This window comes from Mobula hypostoma, chromosome 19 (genome assembly GCF_963921235.1).
Source record: "Mobula hypostoma chromosome 19, sMobHyp1.1, whole genome shotgun sequence".
In the NCBI taxonomy this organism is placed as follows: Eukaryota; Metazoa; Chordata; class Chondrichthyes; order Myliobatiformes; family Myliobatidae; genus Mobula; species Mobula hypostoma.
The window spans coordinates 8,630,286-8,650,884 of record NC_086115.1 but is presented as its reverse complement, the minus strand read 5'-3'; the positions used below and the strand labels follow the sequence as shown (position 1 = coordinate 8,650,884).

Sequence of the window (20,599 nt, the reverse complement as noted above, 5' to 3'; positions counted from 1 at the left end):
ACCAGATGTTTATCCAACTTTCGTCAGGAGTAAATGTTTATTAGCTCCAAAAAAGCCATATTAACCAGTCTATCCAAATTCAGCGGCCACTTTATTAGGTACAGGAGGAATCCGGTGTGGTCTTCTGCTACTACTATAGCCCATCTGCTTCAAGGGTTGACATGTTGTGCATTTAGAGATGCTCTTCGACACACCACATAACACGTGGTTACTGAGTTCCTGTCACCTCCCTGTCAGCTTGAACCAGTCTGGACATTCTCCTCTGATCTCTCTCATTAACTAGGAGAACACCAGTTTGAGATACTCACACCACCCTGTCTGGCACCAACAATCATTCCATTGTGAAAGCCGCTTAGATTATATTTCTTCCCCATTCTGATATTTGGTCTGAACAACAACTGAACCTCTTGACTATGCCTGCATGCTTTTACGTTGCTGCCACATCTATCCGACGTGAGTCCATGCCACCTCACTGTGCATAGTCTGGCTGTCGTTTCCAATATCACTAAAGGGGCACCACTTCAAAAGTTCTTTACTCAGTGAAAGCACCTTGGAACATTCAAAATCATTAAAAGTGCTAACGAATGTTTTTACTGACATGTACATTGTAAACATAGAACAGTACAGCATGATACAGGCCCTTCAGCCTGCAATGTTGTGCTAACCTTAATCTACTCCAAGATCAATCTAACCTTCCCTTACCCCATAGCCCTCCATTTTCTTTCGTCCAAGTGTCTATCTAAGAGTTTGTTAAATGTTCCTGATGTATCTACCTCTACCACCACCCCTGGCAGCACGTTCCAAACACCTGCAACTCTGTGTGAGAAAACCTACCTCAGCCATCCCTTCTATTTTCCTGCAAACTCCGTAAAATCGTGCCCTTTTGTAATAGCCGTTTCCACCCTGGCCAAAAAGGTGGTGGCAGTCCATTCTATACGCTTCTTTTCATCTTGTGCACCTCTAATAAGTCACCTTTTGTCCTCCAAGAAGCTTTAACAGTTAGTCTGTGCTGTAGTTGTTATTGCCTTTGAATTAGATGACACTGTACTTCCTGTCCAAACAGGGCTTATAGCAATGGAAAATAACCTGCTGTAGCCAATGGAAACTATTACTGCCTTGAATGGATCTTCCCGTATGATGGAAATTGATTATGTGGGCAGTCAAAAAAACTCCAGCGTCAATCTCTGAACTAGAGTAGATGTTGGCAGGAGTGAATGAAGGTGCTCAACATTATGAACAGATTTGAAAAGGTGCAGGAAAGTCAAACATTAGCTTTATTTGTCGCATGTACATCGAAACAGACAGTGGAACGCTTGTGACCAACACAGCCTGAGAATTGTGCTGGGGGCAGCCCGCCAGTGTCGCCATGCTTCCGCCGCCAACACAGTTATGCCCACAACTCACTAACCCTAACGTCTTTTGAAAAGTGGGAGGAAACCGGGGCATCAGGGGAAATCTACCCGATCACAGGGAGAGCGTACAAACTCCTTACAGGCCCTTACAGTGAGAAACGATTGCCGGAGCTCGGAAAGCGTTACTCCAGCAGTTATACACCGCGCCACCCTAGACTTACAGTACAGTAGCAGGGAATGGTGAGGATTTTTTAAAAAGAACAAGTTTTAATGAGATGGAACTCAGAATGGTAAACGGAGAATGGCACTAAATCTCAAAAAGGAATTGGCGAACAATCTGGTGAAAGGAGAGTGAGTAAACGGAAAGCTCGTTGAAAGATTTGATAGAGTCACAAGACATCTCGTCTATGATCTCACTGTCACTCATTAGTTCATTTTCTTCCTATCTGAAGTAGGCAATATTTTCTCTGCCATCTCTTCTGCCTCCTATCACCTATTCCAGTTTACGTCACCTTCTTCAGCCCCAGTTTGGGAGAATTTTAGATTTGACCACTTTGTATTGAGTTATTTGAATAGGAAATTAGAAACAGGAGTGACTCCAACAATCACTCCACAACACTCTACTCAGTGTGCCATCTTTCCTTCCATCTCATGGTTGACCACTTGCAACAGGTAACATCTAGGAAAACTGCAAATTATTCTCTCAGGCAATTTAATCCACAGGACACAAGCCAAATACCAGAATCACAGTAGCCTGGGAAAGATTGCTACAATTTTACCTCTTTGCATTACTAGTCGCTATTTTTTATCTTTATTTAACCTGTAAACTCTCTTCAGCTGGAAATGTTTCAGCTGAGGATCTTCTGAATGATCCTTGCAACCCTTAAAAACCACCTAAAGCAGACTTTTAAGCAGTCGACTGTCTGGGAAATCAATCAATTTAAAAGGTAATCCAAAACTGGCTAGAATACAGGTTTGCCACAATCAGAGCGAGACACTGAAATTCTACAGATTACCGTGGGAAGCGTTCTGACTGGTTCCATCACTGCTTGGTATGGAGGGTTCAGTGCACAGGATCAGTGACATTTCAGAGGGTCATAGACTCAGCCGCCTCGATCATGGGTACTTGGGTCAAGGACATTTTCAACAGGGGATCTCTCAAGATGCCAGCATCCATCATTAAGGACCCTTTCTACCCAGGACATGCCCTCTTCTCATTACTGCCATCAGGGAGGAGGTACAAGAGCTTGAAGACACACATTCAACCTTTTAAGAACAGCTTCTTCCCCTGTACAAACAGATTTCTGAATGGCCCATGAACTCATGAGCATTACCTCACCTTTTTGCTCTTCATTTGTCCTTATTTTTTTCCTCTTATTCTAACTTGCCTCTTTACGTGCCTTGAAACTCTATGACACCAAGATGGTCTGTACCACATTGTTTTCCTCATGCAAGAAAAATGCCTTTGAGCATTTCTGAGAACTAGGTGAGTGAATGAACATGATGCAATCAGGTCAAAGGCGATGAAGAATCAAGTTTTGAGCTGGCAACAAGACAAAAGAGCCCTAATCCATCCAGACAATTATGCTATTTGGCAGTAGTTTTGACCTGCGTTGACTCAACATTCCACTAGTAATTTAAAACAAATTCTTTGTTATAGGATTGACAGATGAAGGATAATTGAACACTAGAAGATATAATGCAGCCTACTGGTCTGTACAGCTTATGTACTTTGCTGTGTTTGCATGGGCTGCTATTTCAGTGGTTGTGTTACTGGACAAGTACTGCAGAGAACGAGGGTCTGCAATCATCAGGAGCAACACACCAAGATGCTGGAGGAGCCCGGTGGGCCAGGCACCATCTACGGAGGGAAATGGACAGCTGACATTTCGTGTTGGGACACTTCAGCATCTTGTGCATTGCTCCAGACTTCCAGCACCTGCAGTCTTGCATGTGGAATCAAGCAGGAAAACAGGAAAAGATGATCAGATATCAGTATGATGGTGAACAGTTGTATTCCCACAAACACTGGTTTCCCCCACACCATTTGAATCGGGCAATGCACCACCCTTATCCAGTCTGGCTTACATGACCTCAGTGCCCAGCAGTGTGTTTGACTTCTCAGCCTCCCTGTTGTTGCCAGTGGGCAACAAGTCAACCATGTCGGGGCTCAGAATAGAAAGTAAACTCTTTGAACCCGATGGCACACAAGGAAATGGGAACAGAAGGCTGTGGGCAAATAACTACTTTAAATTCCATCAATTATAGACAGCTGTGCAATGAATAACACTACTCGGATTTCCTTTCCCTCGGTCTGAGTTTCTCAGTGAAAGAGATGCCTCTCCACTGCATATTTAGAGCTGAACAATGTGGCAGACACAAAAGCAGCAAATGACAAAACAGGCAGCTGCTCCGATGTGACTCAACTTAAATCCACAACCATCACTACACCACACAGAGACTCAGTGTTTTAATAAGGACAGAAGGACCAGAGGCTTATCAAACTCAAATCAATTTAGTCCTCACCTACTACCCCATGCCTCCAACAGCTTCTGCCATCTTCAACGGGACACCACCAGCAGGTACATCTGCCCTTCCCCCTCCCTGCTTTCTGCAGAGATTGCCCTCTCTCTGACTCCCTTGTCCACTCGGCCCCTCCCCACTGATACCCCTTCCAGGCACTTCCACCTGCAACCACACTGAACGTTACACCTGCCCCGACATGACCTCCCTCATCATGGAGCTAGATGTTCCTTCCAGGTGAGGCAGACTTTCACAAGTGAATCTATGGGTGGCAGTCACTCAATTTACAGATTCCTTTCCAAGACTGGCAGACGATCAAGCAAAGTCCAAGAGGCCATTAACCTGCACACAAGGCTGTGTGCTTAAGCCTCCTGATCTACTCACTTTACACTTGGGACTGTGTGGGCTAATGCCACAATGAAGTTTGCAGACAACACCATTGTCACAGGCCGTATCAAAGGTGGTGTTTAATCAGCATATAGGAGGGAGATTGAAAATCTAGCTGAGTGGTGCCACAACAAGAACATCTTATTCAATGTCAGCAAGACCAAGGAGCAGATTATTGAGGAGGAAATCGAGGGGTGGAGGTGTCCATGAGCCAGTCCTCACTGGGGGGGGGGTGAATCAGAGGCAGAGTGGGTCATCGACTTTAAATTCCTCAGTGTTATGCTGGGTGCAATTACGAAGAAACTATGGCAACGCCTCTACTTCCTTAGAAGTTTGCAAGGATTCAGCATGACATTTAAAACTTTGACAAACTTCTATAGATGTGTGGTGGAGAGTATTAACTGGCTGCATGACAGCCTGGTATGGAAATACCAATGCCTTTGAATGGAAAATCCTACAAAAAGTGGTGGATATGGCCCAGTGCATCACAGGTAAAGTTCCACTTTCCACTGGGTTTAGGAAATGTTATTGCCCCTCAACCATCACACTCTTGAACCAAAGAGGATAACTTCACTCAGCTTCAATTATCCCACTACTCAACTGCTCCCACAACCTATGGACTCACTTTCAAGGAGTCTTCATCTCATGTCTTTGAGATTTGTGCTTATTTATTACTATTTTCTTTTTGTATTTACACAGTTTGTTGTCCTTGCACACCGGTTGAACGCCCAAGTTGGCGCGGTCTACCATTGATTTCATTATGATTATTATTCTATTATGAATTTACAAAGTATACCTGCAAAATAATGAATTTCAGGGTTATATATGGTGAAATATATGTATTGTGAATATCAGAATGGGGGAGAAATGTGATCGAAGTGACTTTGACAGTGGAATGATTGTTGGTGCCAGATAGGGTAGTTTGAGTATCTCAGAAACTGCTGATCTCCTGGGGTTTTCAAACACAACAGTCACTAGAGTTAACAGAAAATGGTATGAAAAAGAAAAAAAAAATCCAGTGAGCAGCAGTTCTGTGGGTGAAAATGTCTTTGAAGAGGTTTGAGGACAATGGCCAGACTGATTCAAGCTGAAATGTTATATATTTAATATTTCAGCAATATCGTAAATATTGTCTGAGTAAACATTTTTTGTTGTTTACATAATGCATTGCAGGTTATATGTAAGGGTACGTGAATGGCATACGTCATCATACTACCATGTGGTATGTGTACGCCTTGCTTAAAGTATAAAAACGAAGTCAGACTCATATTTCGGACTCCTGGGTCTTTCTTTTCATTGGTTTAATGTTTTGGAGTTACAAAACATAACAGCAGCGATGAGGTATTTTTAAAACAAACCTGAGATGACTACCGACCTGTGGAAGCGCAGCAAGAAGTTCTAGAGTTAAAATAAAAGCGCAGGAAGACTTGGTCGAGTAAAAAAAAGCGTAGCATGTGCAAAGACAGTCCAGTTAAAAAAAGTCAGGAAGCGGGAAGAATTCACAGATTCAAAAACAATGAGTACTGGGTGATAATAATTATAAATAAAAAGAGCAGAAATGGCTGGCTGTAATGAAAATACTGAGGCATTTGATTACACAACAGATAACTGGAATTTATATAATGAACAGATTGAACAGTATTTTAAAGCAAATGGAATAGTCAATGAGAAGTAAGTACTAATTTTGGTGAATGCACTGGATTTAAAGACCTACAGTCTGCTTCAATGTTCAACTGCTTCAACTGAACCATCCGAAAAGAGCTTTACTGATATCGTGAAAATAAGGCAGGAACACTTAAAAGAGCACTAATCTGCATGCTGTGGATAAAAAAATCAATGATGTGAGCAGAGGGGAAAAAAAAAGTTTTCAAACTGTCCAAGAAATTAAAGTGATCTTTGATATTTAAGTACTACAGACTGAAGCTCTCTCATCTCGTATTCTATGGTCCAGCAACCCTTGTGATCTAGCATGTTTTGAATTTACTCCAAATGTGTACTTATTAACTAGTTCTAACTAAGATCCAAGACCAAAAATTAACTACAATCTGTACTAATCCACAGTCAACTTTGGCAACCTCAGCCAACAGTACATCTAATGGAAACACCAGGCTACCGAGAGTTCTTGGAATCTTCAGCCTTCTGCTTCCCACGACTGTCCCACTATACCTCAAGTTCTCCTGTTCAGCGGGGAGGCAACTTCTGTGGCTCAGTTTTCTGCCGTCTGGTATGATCAGCTCCCAAGGGTGCTGGACTATTCAGCCACCCAGGGGAACCCCACAATCACAGGGGTACATTTTACGGAGAGCGGCCAGTGAGATGCAATGCCACAGATGGCATTCTGAGCAGCTGTATCACCGCCTGCTATAGAGGCTCCGATGTGCAGGATCGAAAGAGGCTGCAAAGAGCTGTAAACATGCCCACCTCTTTCATAGGCACAAGCCTCCCCATCATTGAGAACATCTTGACTAGGCAGCATCCATTATTAAGGACCCTCACCATCTGCGACATGCCTGCTACTCATGCTACCATCAAAGAGGTATTACAGGAGCCTGAAGACCCACGCTCAATGTTCCCTGAACAGCTTCATCCCTTCTGCCATATGATTTCTGAATGGTCCACGAACACCACCTCACAATTCCTCTTCTGCACTATATTTATACTTATTACAACTTATGGCAGTTTTTAATGACCTGTACTGTACTAGTTCCACGACTTCACAGCATGTCAGTGATAATAAAACACGATTCTGATATCCAAATGGCATTCAGGAGGAGGGGAAGGACATGGTAGGGTTTAGCCTGAATGTTATTTAATCCGATAATACTGAAGAGTCTCAGTAAACAAAGGTGACAGTTCAGGTGCATTAACAATTCACACATCAGTAAAATTAAGCTCACAGTAAAAAAAACCTAGCAATGGTAACTGACGGTTCCCAGAGCGAAGGCGAGGCGGTCGATACTTACACCAAAGCTCGTAATAGTAGTTACAACATTGTGATTCTCCGCAACAGTGTCCTGTATCACAGAAGTAACTCTGGTTGTTTACTCCGACACATGCTTCCCTTTCTTGGGGCTGTAAAAGAAAAGGCATTGATTACACTGGAGGAACACTGAGGTCATCCTTAGCAGTCTCAACCGGGTCACTGGGTTTGGATTTAAGCACACTCTGGAGATATAAGCCTTAGATACCACGCCACCAGGTCCAAGGACAGTTACCACCCTTCAAACATCAGGCTCCTGAACCAGCATTCATAACCTCACTCACCTCAACTCTAAACTGATCCCACAACCTGTGGCCTCACTTTCAAGGACTCTTATCTCAAGTTCTCAATATTATTTTTTATTATTTGTATTTCTAAGTTTGTCTTCTTTTGCACATTGGTTGCTTGTCAATCTGTGTTTACGTGTAGTTTTTTCATTGACTCTATTGTACTTCTTTGCTTTACAGTGAATGCCTGCGAGGAAATGAATCTCAAGATAGCATACACTGCGGCCATTTTATTAGGTGCAGGAGGTACTGCAGCTCATCCACTTCAAGATAAACACCTTGTTGGTCCGAAAAACAGGTGAGCCTCTCAACCATGTCTACATGTTTTCATTCATTGACTTGCTGCCACATGATTGGCTGTTTAGATATTTACATTAACAAGGTGTACAGATGTACTTAATAAGGTGGGCACAGAGAGTATGGTGACATATACGTACTATAATAAATTTACTTTGACCTTTGAATGTTAAACTCCAGCTTGACCCTCAACACAAGTAGTGGAGGTCTCTTTCAAGCATGCCTCATACATCATCTGCTTACTCCTCTCTATAGATGCTGCTTGACCTGTTCAGTTCCTCCAGCATTTTGTCTGTGTTGCTCATATTTTACAATACAGGAGTCCAGTCAACTCAATGGTCCTATCCCCTATTTATATACCAATTCCCTCTCACACCTCCACCAATCCCTCTATCTCACCACCAATACGAGCTCATCCTCTCCAATATCTCTCTCTGCCGTACTAGAGAACCAAGACTTCCCTCATCACAATCCCCCTGTGATTCTTCTACACTCACCTATGTCAACGGGGCTTTATGGCAGCTAACAAGCAAACTCCACGCAGAGAGCAGTGGAAGTCCAGATGAAACCAGGCTCACTGGTGATGTGCCATCGGAACAGACAACCTGTGGCTTTGTGTTCTTTCAGAGCATCCAATGGTGCTGCAGGCACTCAGTATCCCTCAGTTCTCAAAGCCATGGGGATAAATGTATGGACAGGGGTTACACGTTTTTAGTAGTCTGTTTACTTAACCCCATATTTAAGCCTTAGAAGTTTGTGCAGATTCAGCATGTTATGTGAAACTTTGATAAACTTCTACAGATTCACAATGGAGAGTATGCTAACTGGTTGCATCCCAGCCAGGTATGGAATCACCAATGCCCAAGAACAGAAAAGTCTACAAAAGGCCCAATTCATCACAGGAAAAGCCCTCCCCACCATTAAACACATCTACAAGGAGCACTGTCGCCAGAAAGCAGTATTCATCATCAAGGACCATCCACTACCCAGGCCATGCTCTCTTCTCATTGCTATCATTGGAAAGGAGGTTTAGGGGCTTTAGATCCAACACCTACAAGTTATTACCCTTCAACCATCAGGCTCCTGAACCAGTGTGGATAACTTCTCTCACCACAACACTGGACAGAACACAACCCATGGACTTGGTCTACAACTCAAGTTCACAGTCTTATGTACTTATTTATTATATTATTTGCTTTATTTTTACATCTGTACAGACTATCTTCTTTTGCACATTGATTATTTGTATTTCGTTGTGTGTAGTTTTTCCAATGATATGATTGTACTTTCTTGTTCTACTGTGAATGTCTGCAAGAAATTAAATCTCAGGGTAGCATATGGTGATATATACGCACTTTGACAATAAACTTACTTCGAATTTTGAACATTATTGACTTGCAGGGTAAAACATGGGCTTAGTTTGACGTCAGCCTCAATGATTTCCAATAAATCTATTTAGTAAATGTATTTTCCCTAAATCAACTCATCCTGCCTAAATGTCAGCTAAGACATTCAAAATGTTTCCTCTTGCTTTAGTTCTGGCTTTCTTTTCTAACGTTGACCATTTTGAACTCAAGTTTGAAAGCATAATTCTCTTCTGCTTTCTTGCCACTACTCTGGAGAGCTTGACCCTTCCTGTAGATTCAATGAATTAATGTATCAGAAGCTGATAAGTTCGGTATACAGTACTAACTCACACTGAAGGATTAACGACTTATGGACTTTCAATAGCACTAAAGAATTAGCCCACGTGAAATCACCATAAAGGGCTATAATTAGTAAAGCGACCACCTCACTGAACCCTGATTAAGGGTCTTGACCCAAAATGTCGACTCTTTATTCCCCTCCATAGATGCTGCCTGACCTGCAGAGTTCCTCCACCATCTTGTGTGTGTTGCTCTGGATTCCCAGTATCTGCAGAATCTGCGTCAGAAAGGTTTACTGGCTCATGTTTTGGTTTGGAATATCTAATGGGTAAGACACAAAATGGCTGGACGTCAAGGCACTTCTGGGAAGGAGAAAAACCTCAAAAGCTGTAACTGAAATAATGCAATCGAAAGCTTGCAGGGAGAGAGAATGGGAACTCCGAAGTGGGAGAAACCACAGAATTACCAATATGGGTGTGTAACTTCAGACTAAACATGTATCCACAAAGTTCCTACACTAAATATATCTGTATGAATTATCAGTACATACGGTACATTGATTAAAAAAAACATGATTCAAAAATCATTAAAACAGAGAACAATGTTTGTGGACTGAAAGTGCACAGAACATAAACAGAATAATTTATTACATCTATATATCAAAGTACTCAAGCCCAGGCTTCTGAAAACTACAAACACTTTTGATCAGAACAATTTTGGCAAAGGCTGCCAGGATTTATTTTAACTGGTAACCAATGGGGAAAAAAAAAACACAAAAATCTAAGAACACAAAGGTTTCCAAAACTGTGCACCTGGAAAGTAAACATTCATGACCATCTGACCAAGAACCCACTGCACAAAATGCTGGATATTCTCAGGCTGCACAAGTGATGTAGAAATCATAATATCTTCACACAGTGTAATACCATCAACACCAGTGGAATGAGCAAAGACTTGCTTATCAGATTGGAGGCTGTAAGGTTGAGAAGTGTGCACATACTTCAAGTGCAAAGCCAGGGAGAAAAAGTAATTAACAATGGATCATTCATCATAAAGCATGTTTCATTACGGTTCCTTTAGATGTATCAAAGTTCAAAGTACTTTTATTATCAATGTATGTATACTGTATACAACCTTGAGATTTGTCTTTTCGCAGGCAGCCACAAGAAACACAATGGAACCCATTAAAAAACACACACAATGTACAAAAATTAAGAACAAATCGTCCAAACAAATAACATACAGAACATGAAGTGTGGAATCCATGAAAGTCCGTCTGCAGCCTTGGAACCAGTTCACCACTGAAGCAAGTGCCGATGATTACAGGCCACAGCTGTGGAGTCAGTTCAGTGCTGAAGTAAACCTCGTAGAGTAGTGAGCCGAACACCGGTTCAAATCGTGCATATAGTAGGGAAAAAAATAAGCAAAAGCACATGGAACATGAACTGCAAAGTCTCCGACCGTGAGTTCACAGCTACAGAGGCCCGTTCAGTGCTTCACAGAGCTCAACCTATCCTCCATAAGATGTGCTCTCTAATCCAGGCAGCATCCTGGTAAATCTCCTCTGCACCCTCTCCGAAGCTTCCACATTCTGTCCACAATGCAGCAAAACAAAATGAAGACAATACTCTAAGTGTGGAGTTTTACAGAGCTGCAATATTGCCTTCACAGCTCTTCAACTCAGTCCCGAGTAATGAAGGCCCACACACTTACACCTTCACAACTCTATCAACTTGCAATAAATAAAATCTCTGAAGTCTGTGCTTTCGAATATGACATTTAAGACATCTGGAAACATTCTCAATCTCCCTGGCTTCTTACCTTAGTTAAATGAAGCAACGGCATGTGAAGAAATGACTGCAAAATCCGTAAACCACAAGTTAACTGCTCTGGTTGAGGGAGACTCCAGATCCATAAAGATCACCCACTAGGATGAGCACAGTTTCAATTGCTACATCTCCCAAAGTTGCCGAAAACTAACTTCAGCACGCACTGTGCAGTAATTTAATTTATTGGGAGAAAATTGCCACAAGCAGGTTTGCAAAGACACCTCTACAATGAACTAACTTGCAGCTGAGATGAACGGGGAGAGGCATCAAAAGCTGGTTTATATAAATGATTTCAGTACAGCTTCTCAAGTCTAGTTTTCCATTAATCCAGTGTAAACAAGATATGCTAAAACTCTGAACATTTTGTAATCTATTTACTGTAATCTGCAATTCACAATTTTCTACTAAACAACAAAGCACTGGCACTTAAAATCAGATGAACTATGAACCAGATTCTCTCTCATCAACCTTGTACTCCACCAAATTCTAGCTGCTACATTAAATTCACATCTACAGAATAACTGGATAATATGTTTAAAGTTTATGCAATTCTTTAGATTTTGTATTTCTCCCATTCATCTAGGAATATACAGCTCAGAAACTGAAATGAAAAGACCTTGTTAAAAAACCTACAGAAATACTATTTAGAAAAGAAAATAATCTCACTGTTTGCTACAGAGTTCTAAGTGAATTTATTATCTGAGTGGCCTGTTCCCATCCTGGGTTGTTTGATAACCAGATTTAACATTTGTCAGATAGGTACTGTATTCAGTTTTAGACAGGGAACCACTGGGTAGAATGAATATAAAACACTGAGATAAAAATAACAATACTGACTGCTAAGTGACACTAAGCAGCATTAAAGTTTTCAGATATGGGAACAGGCCAACTCTAAGCAGGAAGCAGAGGTGAGCATTAGCTGCAAATGAAAAACACAGAATAACTGAACAGGAAGGTGTACTTGGCATTTGGGGTAGTGCTGTGGGAAGCAGAATAAAGGTCAGAGGGTAAGTGCTTGCTGTAGTGCTGTGTGAAAATGCACAAGGTCTCACCCCCCTGGGAGGATTTCGACAGAAACACAAGTTGAAAATTAATGTTAAAAGGATATATATTTGGGAACGAGAATCTTTCAATGATTAACTCTTATATTTGAAATCCACATAGTTGGCTGTGGCCTCCACTATTCAGTAACATTGTTAAAGAAAAGGGGAAAACATTCTACTAACAGAATCAGAGTTATTATTACTGACAAATGTAAATTCTGTCATTTTGCATCACGGTAAGAAATACATTATATATAATAATAATTATTTATTTATTATTGATAAAAATAAATATTCAGTCCTGATGAAGGATTTTGCCTGAAATGGCAACTGTTTATTCCCTTCCATGGATGCTACCTGACCTGCTGAGATCCAGCAGCATCTTGTGTGTGTGACTCTGGATTTCCAGCGTCTGCAATTATAAAAAATATCAGTAGTGCAAAATGGTGGGGTAGTGTTTGTGGACTGTTCAGAAATATGACAGTGGAGAGGAAGAAGCTGTCGTTAAAACATTGTGTGCCTTCAGGCTCCTCTATCTCAACCACAAAGTCATGTCTGATTTTTCCAAAATGGCATTTACGCGCAACTTCTGACGAAGGCTCTTGGAGCTGAGGTATTAACTGTTTCTCTTTCTATTAAATGTCATCTGTGTGGAGATGAGTGAAGTTATCCACATTGGTTTAGGAATTGGATAGTTGAAGGGTAATAACTGCTCCTGAACCTGATGGTGTGGGACCCAAGGCTCCTGTATCTGCTCCCCAAAGGAGAGGTGAGGAGTCAGCGCAGTGAGGAGAGAGCGCAGTGAGGAGTCAGCGCAGTGAGGACAGAGCGCAGTGAGGACAGAGCGCAGTGAGGAGAGAGCGCAGTGAGAGTCCTTGATGATGGATGCTGTTTTCTTGTGGCAAGGCTCCTTGTAGATGTGCCCCATGGTGGGGAGGGCTTTTCCTGTGATGGACTGTGATGGAAACTAGCCTTCCAATTGGGCATTGATTGTAACTTAATTAATTCAGCACAGCATCAAGGGCACAGGGCATGCTCCTGACCTGTACTGTACTGCTCTATGTTCTAATGTTTATGGATAACTGAATATCAGAACAATCCTAGCAGGACTGATCAACTCCAATGTTACAGCAGCTAAGCCCAATATTCTAATCAGAAAAGACTGGCATATGTAGGATTTATTATTTTTATAATTAAATAATTTGTTTAAGTATATAATTACTTTGTGTCAGCAACACTTGGAGAAAACTTACTAGGGATGAATTATTCAGCTGTGACACCACAATGAAGAAACAACCCTGTTCAGGAACAGTTCTTGCTCTTCAAACATCAGGCTCCTAAACTGCCGTGGATAACTTCACTCACCTGAACTCTGAACTGTTTCCTAAACCTACGGACTCACGTTTAAGGACTATCCAACTCAAGCTGACAGTATTATTTATTTATACATTGGTTGGTTGCCAGTCTTGTGTGTAGTTTTGCATTGAGTATTTTATTTCTTTGTTTTATTGTGAATGCCTGCAAGGAAACGAATCTCAGGGTGGTATATGGTGACATATACATACTTTGATAATAAATTTACTTCCAACTTTGAAAGTCAACAAGGTGTGTATTTCATATATTCTTGTTGCACAAGGGGGCATTTGGCTCTTTCAGCAATCCACTCCTCTACTCACTTTCCTGTAAACTTTTCTCGTACATGCCCATGAGCTCTCCTGTTCATCGATTCTACCGCTACTCACTGTACTAGAAGTAATTTGGAGCCCCCGACTAATTCATCAACCAGCACAACTTTGAGATGTGGGAGGAATTTAGAACATCTGGGGACAAATCTATACAGCCTCAGGGAGAACATGCAAACTCCACACAGACAGTACTGAAGGTCAGGATCGACCTGTAGTGCGAGGCAGTGGCAGTAATTATGCTACCTTGACACCTGTTAAGGTGGCAAAGAAGATTTAATAGACGTGAAGGATTTTTAATAGAATGAATTGGGAAAAGTTATGCTTGAAAGTCAAGTGACTTGAGGATACCAATTTGAGACAAAGAGAAAAATGGGGGGGGGGGACATTTTTTTTAAGAAAGAGATAGAGCACTGTAACAGAGTCTTTCAGCCCAAACTGCCCAGCGCTCTTGTGACCAATTAACCTACTAGTCCATATATCTTTAGAATGTGGCAGGAAACTGGAGCTCGTGGAGTAAACCCACATGGTCATAGAGTGAACAGACAAACTCCTTACAGACAGTGGCAAGAATTGAACCCCTACTGGTGATCACATAGTCTTATGTTAACCACTGCATTACTGTAACAGCCCACAGCACGCCATTCTGACTGAGTAACACACTGCTCCACAGGAGGCACAACCAACGTAACTTTCCGAAGAGAATTACATGTATTTTAACAATGACAATGTTGTAGGCTCTAAAAAATAAGACATGGAAAGAGACCAATTTACTCTTTCAAAAACACAGCGGAGGTATAATGAGTTAGATAGCCTCTTCCAGTGCTAAAAGATGTCATGATTATTGACCTATCCTGAAGCGGGTCTTGGCCTGAAGGATCAACTGTTTATTCCTCTCCATAAATGCTGCCTGACCTGTTCCTCCAACATTTTGTATGCATTACTCTGGTTTGCCAGCATCTGCAGAAACTCTTGTGTTTGCGATTATTAACCTGGCTGACCCAGCATGAGAGGAGGAACTGCTACGTGCTTGTTCTTGTAGAAATGTGGCTCCAGGACAATGTCCCATACACAATCAATATTAGACCATAAGATACAAGAACAGAATTAGGCCATTTGGCCCATCGAGTCCACTCTGCGATTCAATTATAGCTGATCCTTTTTATTCCCCTTTCTCAGTCCCACTCCCCGTAACCTTTGATGTTATGGCCAGTCAAGAACCTATCAATCTCCGGCCTAAATATACTCAACGTCCTGGCCTCCACACCTGCCTGTGGTTAAAAAAAATTCCTCAACTTCACCACCCTCTGGCTAAAGAAATTTATCCACATCTCTGTTTTAAATGGACACCCTTCTATCTGGAGGCTGTGCCCTCTTGTCCTAGACTCCCCCACCATGGGCAACATCCTTTCCACATCTACTCTGTCTAGGCCTTTCAACATTCAAAAGGTTTCAATGAGATGCTGCCACCATCCTTCTATATTCCAGTGAGTACAGACCCAGAACTAAATGTTCCTCATATGATCATCCTTTCATTTTTGGAATCATCCTTGTGAACTTCCTCCAGACCCTCTCCAATGCTAGCACATCTTTTCTTAAATGAGGAGCCTAAAACTGTTCATACTCAAGGTGAGGCCTTACCAGGGCCTTATGAAGCCTCAACATCACACTCTTGCTCTTATATTCTAGACCCCCTGAAAAGAATGCCACAGTTGCATTTGCGTTCCTCACCACCAACTCAACCTTGAAGTTAACCTTTAGGGTGTTCTGCACAAGTCCCTTTGCATCTCAGATTTTTGGATTTTCTCCCCGTTTAGAAAATATTCAGGCCATGTCACTCAGGGACTTGTGCTAGTACGATTTTGTAACTGTATGCACTGTAAGTTGCACCGTGGCCCTGGGGGAACACAGTTTTGCTTTGCTGTATACGAGTATGGTTGAATGACAATTGAACTTAATGTTGCCTCTAATATAGTATATTGCAGTTCCCCAGTGTTGATTATTGCATCACGAAGATGGGCTGTGGGATTACAGCTGTGGACAATACAACCACTATGAAATTCTGACTCTGCAGATCAAATACAATGTTTATTTTAATGAGGTTCTTAATAAATCAGTGGCCACTTTATTAGGTACGCCTATACAACTGCTCGCTAATGCAAGTATCTAATCAGCCAGTCGCGTGGTGGCAACTCAACTCATTTAAAGTATGCAGACGTGGTCAAGAGGTTCAGTTAGTTGTTCAGAACAAACATCAGAATATGGAAGAAATTTCATTTTAGTGATTTTGACCATGGAATGATTGTTGGTGCCAGACAGGGTGGTTTGAGTATCTCAGAAACTGCTGATCTCCTGGGATGTTCATGCACAGTAGTCTCTAGAGTTTACAGAGAATGGGGTGAAGAACAACAAACATCCAGTAAGTGGTAGGTCTGTGGGCAAGGTCACCTTGTTAATGAGAGAGGTTAGAAGAGAATAGCCAGACTAGTTCAAGCTGATTAGAAAGGCAATCAGTAACTCAAATAACCACACATTGCACAGGTGGTGTGTAGAAGAGAATGTCTGAATGTACAACATGATAAAACGAAACCCATGGGCTACAGCAGCAGCAGACCATGAGGGCAGGAGATACAGTACCTAATAAAGTGGTCACTGAGTGCAGATTCTCTAGTTTCAATGCACAAGGGATTCCAGTTAACTGGGTCTCATCGGGACCAATAAATATATTTTGGCCCAATTAAGTGGCTGGCCCAATTAACTGGCTACCCCAATTAGCTGAAGTTTCACGGAAATAGTTAAAAAAGGTATATATAAAAAAAGAGACAACCTGAGAAATTAAAATAAAATGAACTACAGAACAAATTAGAACACTACAATAGTAGTGTAATACTGTATTTGTCAACGTGGAGCAGAGAGTGAGTTTGTAATTCTGGCGTTACTAACGTCAAGGGTGGAGTGCCGCGGGAAGGGTGCGGTACAGGTGGCAGAGGGGCGCCAGGGGCAGGGGATGGCACAGCTGCAGGCACTCCCAGCCCTGAGACACCTGACAAGGCTTTTTCATTCCAAACAATTGATGTTTGATTGACTGCCTTCACACAATGCTATTAATGATTACATCTTCCAAATCTCCATTTTCATGATGGTTGTCAACACCTTCAAGTTCTTCGCTGTTCCTTACTTGAAGTAGTGAAAACGTTTCATTTTCACACCCAGCCTGGGAACCCAAACCCGAATCCTTGAAACCGCAGCGAGCAAAACTTACTGCTTATTTCTCGCCAACTATCAGTGACAAAAACCACCGCTTTTTCAACACAAACACACACACAACTGACACTATTTAAAAACTGCTCACTTTAAATATGGTGCAGCATCTCGTGGCCACACAAGTGTGTACAACTGATGCTAGCTAGATCCTGTTCAGCAACAGTCTCCTGTCTCAATTATGTGGCAGTGTCCCAAATAAATGAAGGGAATCTGGCAATTATCTTAATTTGTTTTTGTTCTTTAAGAGTTGATAAAATAAGTAGCCGCCCCTGATTAACCAATGGCCCAATTAACCAGAATCCACTAAAGTAAGTTATTCACAAGCTATTATAAAGCAGTAATTCCCAACGGGGCTAGTTACTTGTCCTAAGGGAACGTTAGGGGAAATAGAAGTCATTGGGGGGACATTCAAGATTCTTGGGGGTGGGTTGACGGTAAGTGGCACCCTAACTTAAGGCACAAGACCTGACTGACTGTTAGTACAGCAGGCACTTCCAAAAAAAAAAGGATGAGGCACTGGAACACAGGAAGAACCACAGGCACTGAGCACACATCGTCACAATGTGTCTGAAACTCAGCAATCTCATCCGACCTTACCAACCAGACAGACATTATTGGGGATGCATAAAATAGCAACCAGGGCTCCCAATAAATCCCCTTGACCTGCGGCACAGAACAAGTTAATGTAACTTAACAATTGGCAAGTCAAGTACACCCTCTCAACCTTCTCTACAGACCTATGGCAAACAGGTTGCGCAACAATACAGCGCTGGCCAGAACCAAACGGTGAACCTGCCAACCCTAAGGATTCCATGGAGTGTTCAAAGCGACCTCGGCTTCACACGTGCAGCCTCATCTGTCTTATTTGTAATATTGTACTGTCTAATAAAACCATGAAACCATCAGGATTGCAGGAACACATCCATAAAAGACACCCTGAAAAGGCCACTTATGGTATTTAAAAACGTAAACACGAGGAATTCTGCAGATGCTGGAAATTCAAGCAACACATCAAAGTTGCTGGTGAATGCAGCAGGCCAGGTAGCATCTCTAGGAAAAGGTACAGTCAACGTTTCAGGCTGAGACCCTTCGTCAGGACTGACAATGGGTCTCGGCCTGAAACGTCGACTGTACCTCTTCCTGGAGATGCTGCCTGGCCTGCTGTGTCCACCAGCAACTTTGATGTGTGCCACTTATGGTATTACTCAGTTCCAGAAAATGAAGAAGTATTTGAAAAGTGTTGCACACTCAAGTCATTTGCCAAGAAAGCTAAAAATGACCTTGATAGTGGTCTTACTACTTCTTATAATTTTTCAAAATGATAGCAGAGGAGGGAAAATTTCATACAATTGGTGAAAGATTAATAATGCCTGTTGTATCAGAAGTGCTCACCACTGTTCTCAAAATGGATACCAGTGTTTTAAAATCAATTCCTCTCTGAGTAATAACTCTGTGGTTTGTTGTATTGACAAAGTGAGTGAAGACATTGAATATCAACTATGCACAGAGCTACAAAACACAGAACTCAGGATAAAACTAGATGAGTCAACTGAGCAAGACAATGAGGCTAATGGCATATGTATAGTTTATCAAAAATGGAGAAGTTTATGAAGAGATTCTCTTTTGCAAAAAGTTAAAAACAAATACCAATGGACACTCAATCTACGACAAGCTCAAAATGTATAATGAGGATAAAAGTATTCCAATTAGGAACATGATTTCTTGTACAACAGGTGGAGCTCCATATATGACATGTCGCCATGTTGGTTTAGTGGCATTTATGAAAAACAAAATTCCAATTCTGTTTGCAATCCACTACGTAATTCATTGTCAACATCTCACAGCCAAAAGCCCCAGCCAGCGACTTTTTCAAGCATGACTCTTGTAATATCTGCTATCAACAAAATTAAAGCTCATCCATTAAATAGCAGAATACTTCACCAGTTATGCCAAGATAATGATGAAGAGATTGAACACTTGCCTCTTCACACTGAAGTACTTTTGATGTCAAAAGTCTGCTGCTTAAAACCTTTATTTGATCATTTTGACACTGTGGTTCAATTTCTGCTCAAAGTTGACAAGAGATTAGGAAACAAAATTCAACTTCTACGTGGAGATGTGGCATACCTAGCTGTTCTGTACGACAAAATGAACATTCTAAATATGAAACTGCAGAGTGAAAATTACAATTTAATTCAGGCAAAAACTGCAGTGTCCAGTTTTCTTGGAAAAATGGAAATATATAAACAAAACATTGGGAGAGAGATTTTCTCACCGTTTCCCCTGCATGGAAAGTATGGCACTCTTTCACAGACAGTGATTTGCAAGAGTACTGCTTACACTTGCAGTCACTGAAGGATTTTCAAACTTGATTCAAGAATTCTGGACTGGGTCATTAACTCATTTCTTTGGAAGGCAGAAGAACAGGAAGAGAGCTTGCAAGAAGAAATTATTGAAATTCAGAAAGATGAAGCAGCAAAAATGCTTTTCAAAAATCACGGCATTTTTGGTATGTGGCTACACTATCATACGAAGTTTCCTGGTCTTTGAAGAACCAAACTGCTCTTCATTGCATTCCCATCCTCCTACCCTGTTGAAAGAGGCTTCAGTGCAGTGAACCATACTCACAAAAAACAGAAACCCTTTGGACATTGTTATGTGTGGGGACATAAGGCTTTTGCTGTCACAACTTGAACCAGATATTTCAACCCTTGCTAAAAACCATCGAGCTCAAGGATCACATTGATATCGAAGCTGCAGTACAGTGCAGAGGCACTGTGTAAGCTATATTTAAAGACAAATAAAAATTTAAAGCAGAATCATTTTTCTCATGTTAGCATACGGTAGACGTGTTTTCACACTATGGTGGGGGTGGGAAGGGCGCCAGAAAGTATATTCTTAAGTATGAAGGTGCTTTAGGGAGCGTTGGTGACTATGAAGGTGCTTTAGGGAGCGTTGGTGACTATGAAGATGCTTTGGGGAGATTTGGCCTGCATTAAGAAACTTTAGGGGAGAGCTGACAAGTACGAAGATGCTTTAGGGGGTGTTGGCGAGTATGAAGGTGCTTTAGGGCAGTGGTCCCCAACCTCTGGACCGCGGACCGATACATCGCCGTGAAGCATGCAGGGGTGCGGTGGTAGCCGGGACGTACCCAGCACATCTTTAAGAAAAAAGTCGAAATAAACAAGCTAATTAATTAGGTGCCACCCGGCATGTAAATGTCAGCCCAGATCAAGGTGCTTCAGGAGAGAGTTGGCATGCATGAAGGTGCTTTAGGGGGCACTGGCAAGTATGATAGAGCTCTAGAGG

The 20,599-nt window shown here is 41.8% G+C and overlaps 1 protein-coding gene across 5 annotated transcripts in view; it reads right to left on the bottom strand.

Annotated features, from left to right (window-relative positions):
- wbp1la (WW domain binding protein 1-like a) overlaps nucleotides 1-20,599 on the bottom strand; it is a 129,065-nt gene that overhangs the window by 9,557 nt on the left and 98,909 nt on the right. For 3 of the 5 annotated variants that reach the window (XM_063071290.1, XM_063071292.1, XM_063071291.1), the window contains one exon: nucleotides 7,226-7,334. In XM_063071290.1, coding sequence (XP_062927360.1) covers nucleotides 7,226-7,334 — 109 coding nt within the window. Of the gene's footprint in view, nucleotides 1-7,225; nucleotides 7,335-10,715; nucleotides 11,040-11,293; nucleotides 11,589-20,599 lie in introns of those variants that run through there. The other 2 variants (XM_063071293.1, XM_063071289.1) reach the window with 2 other exon arrangements.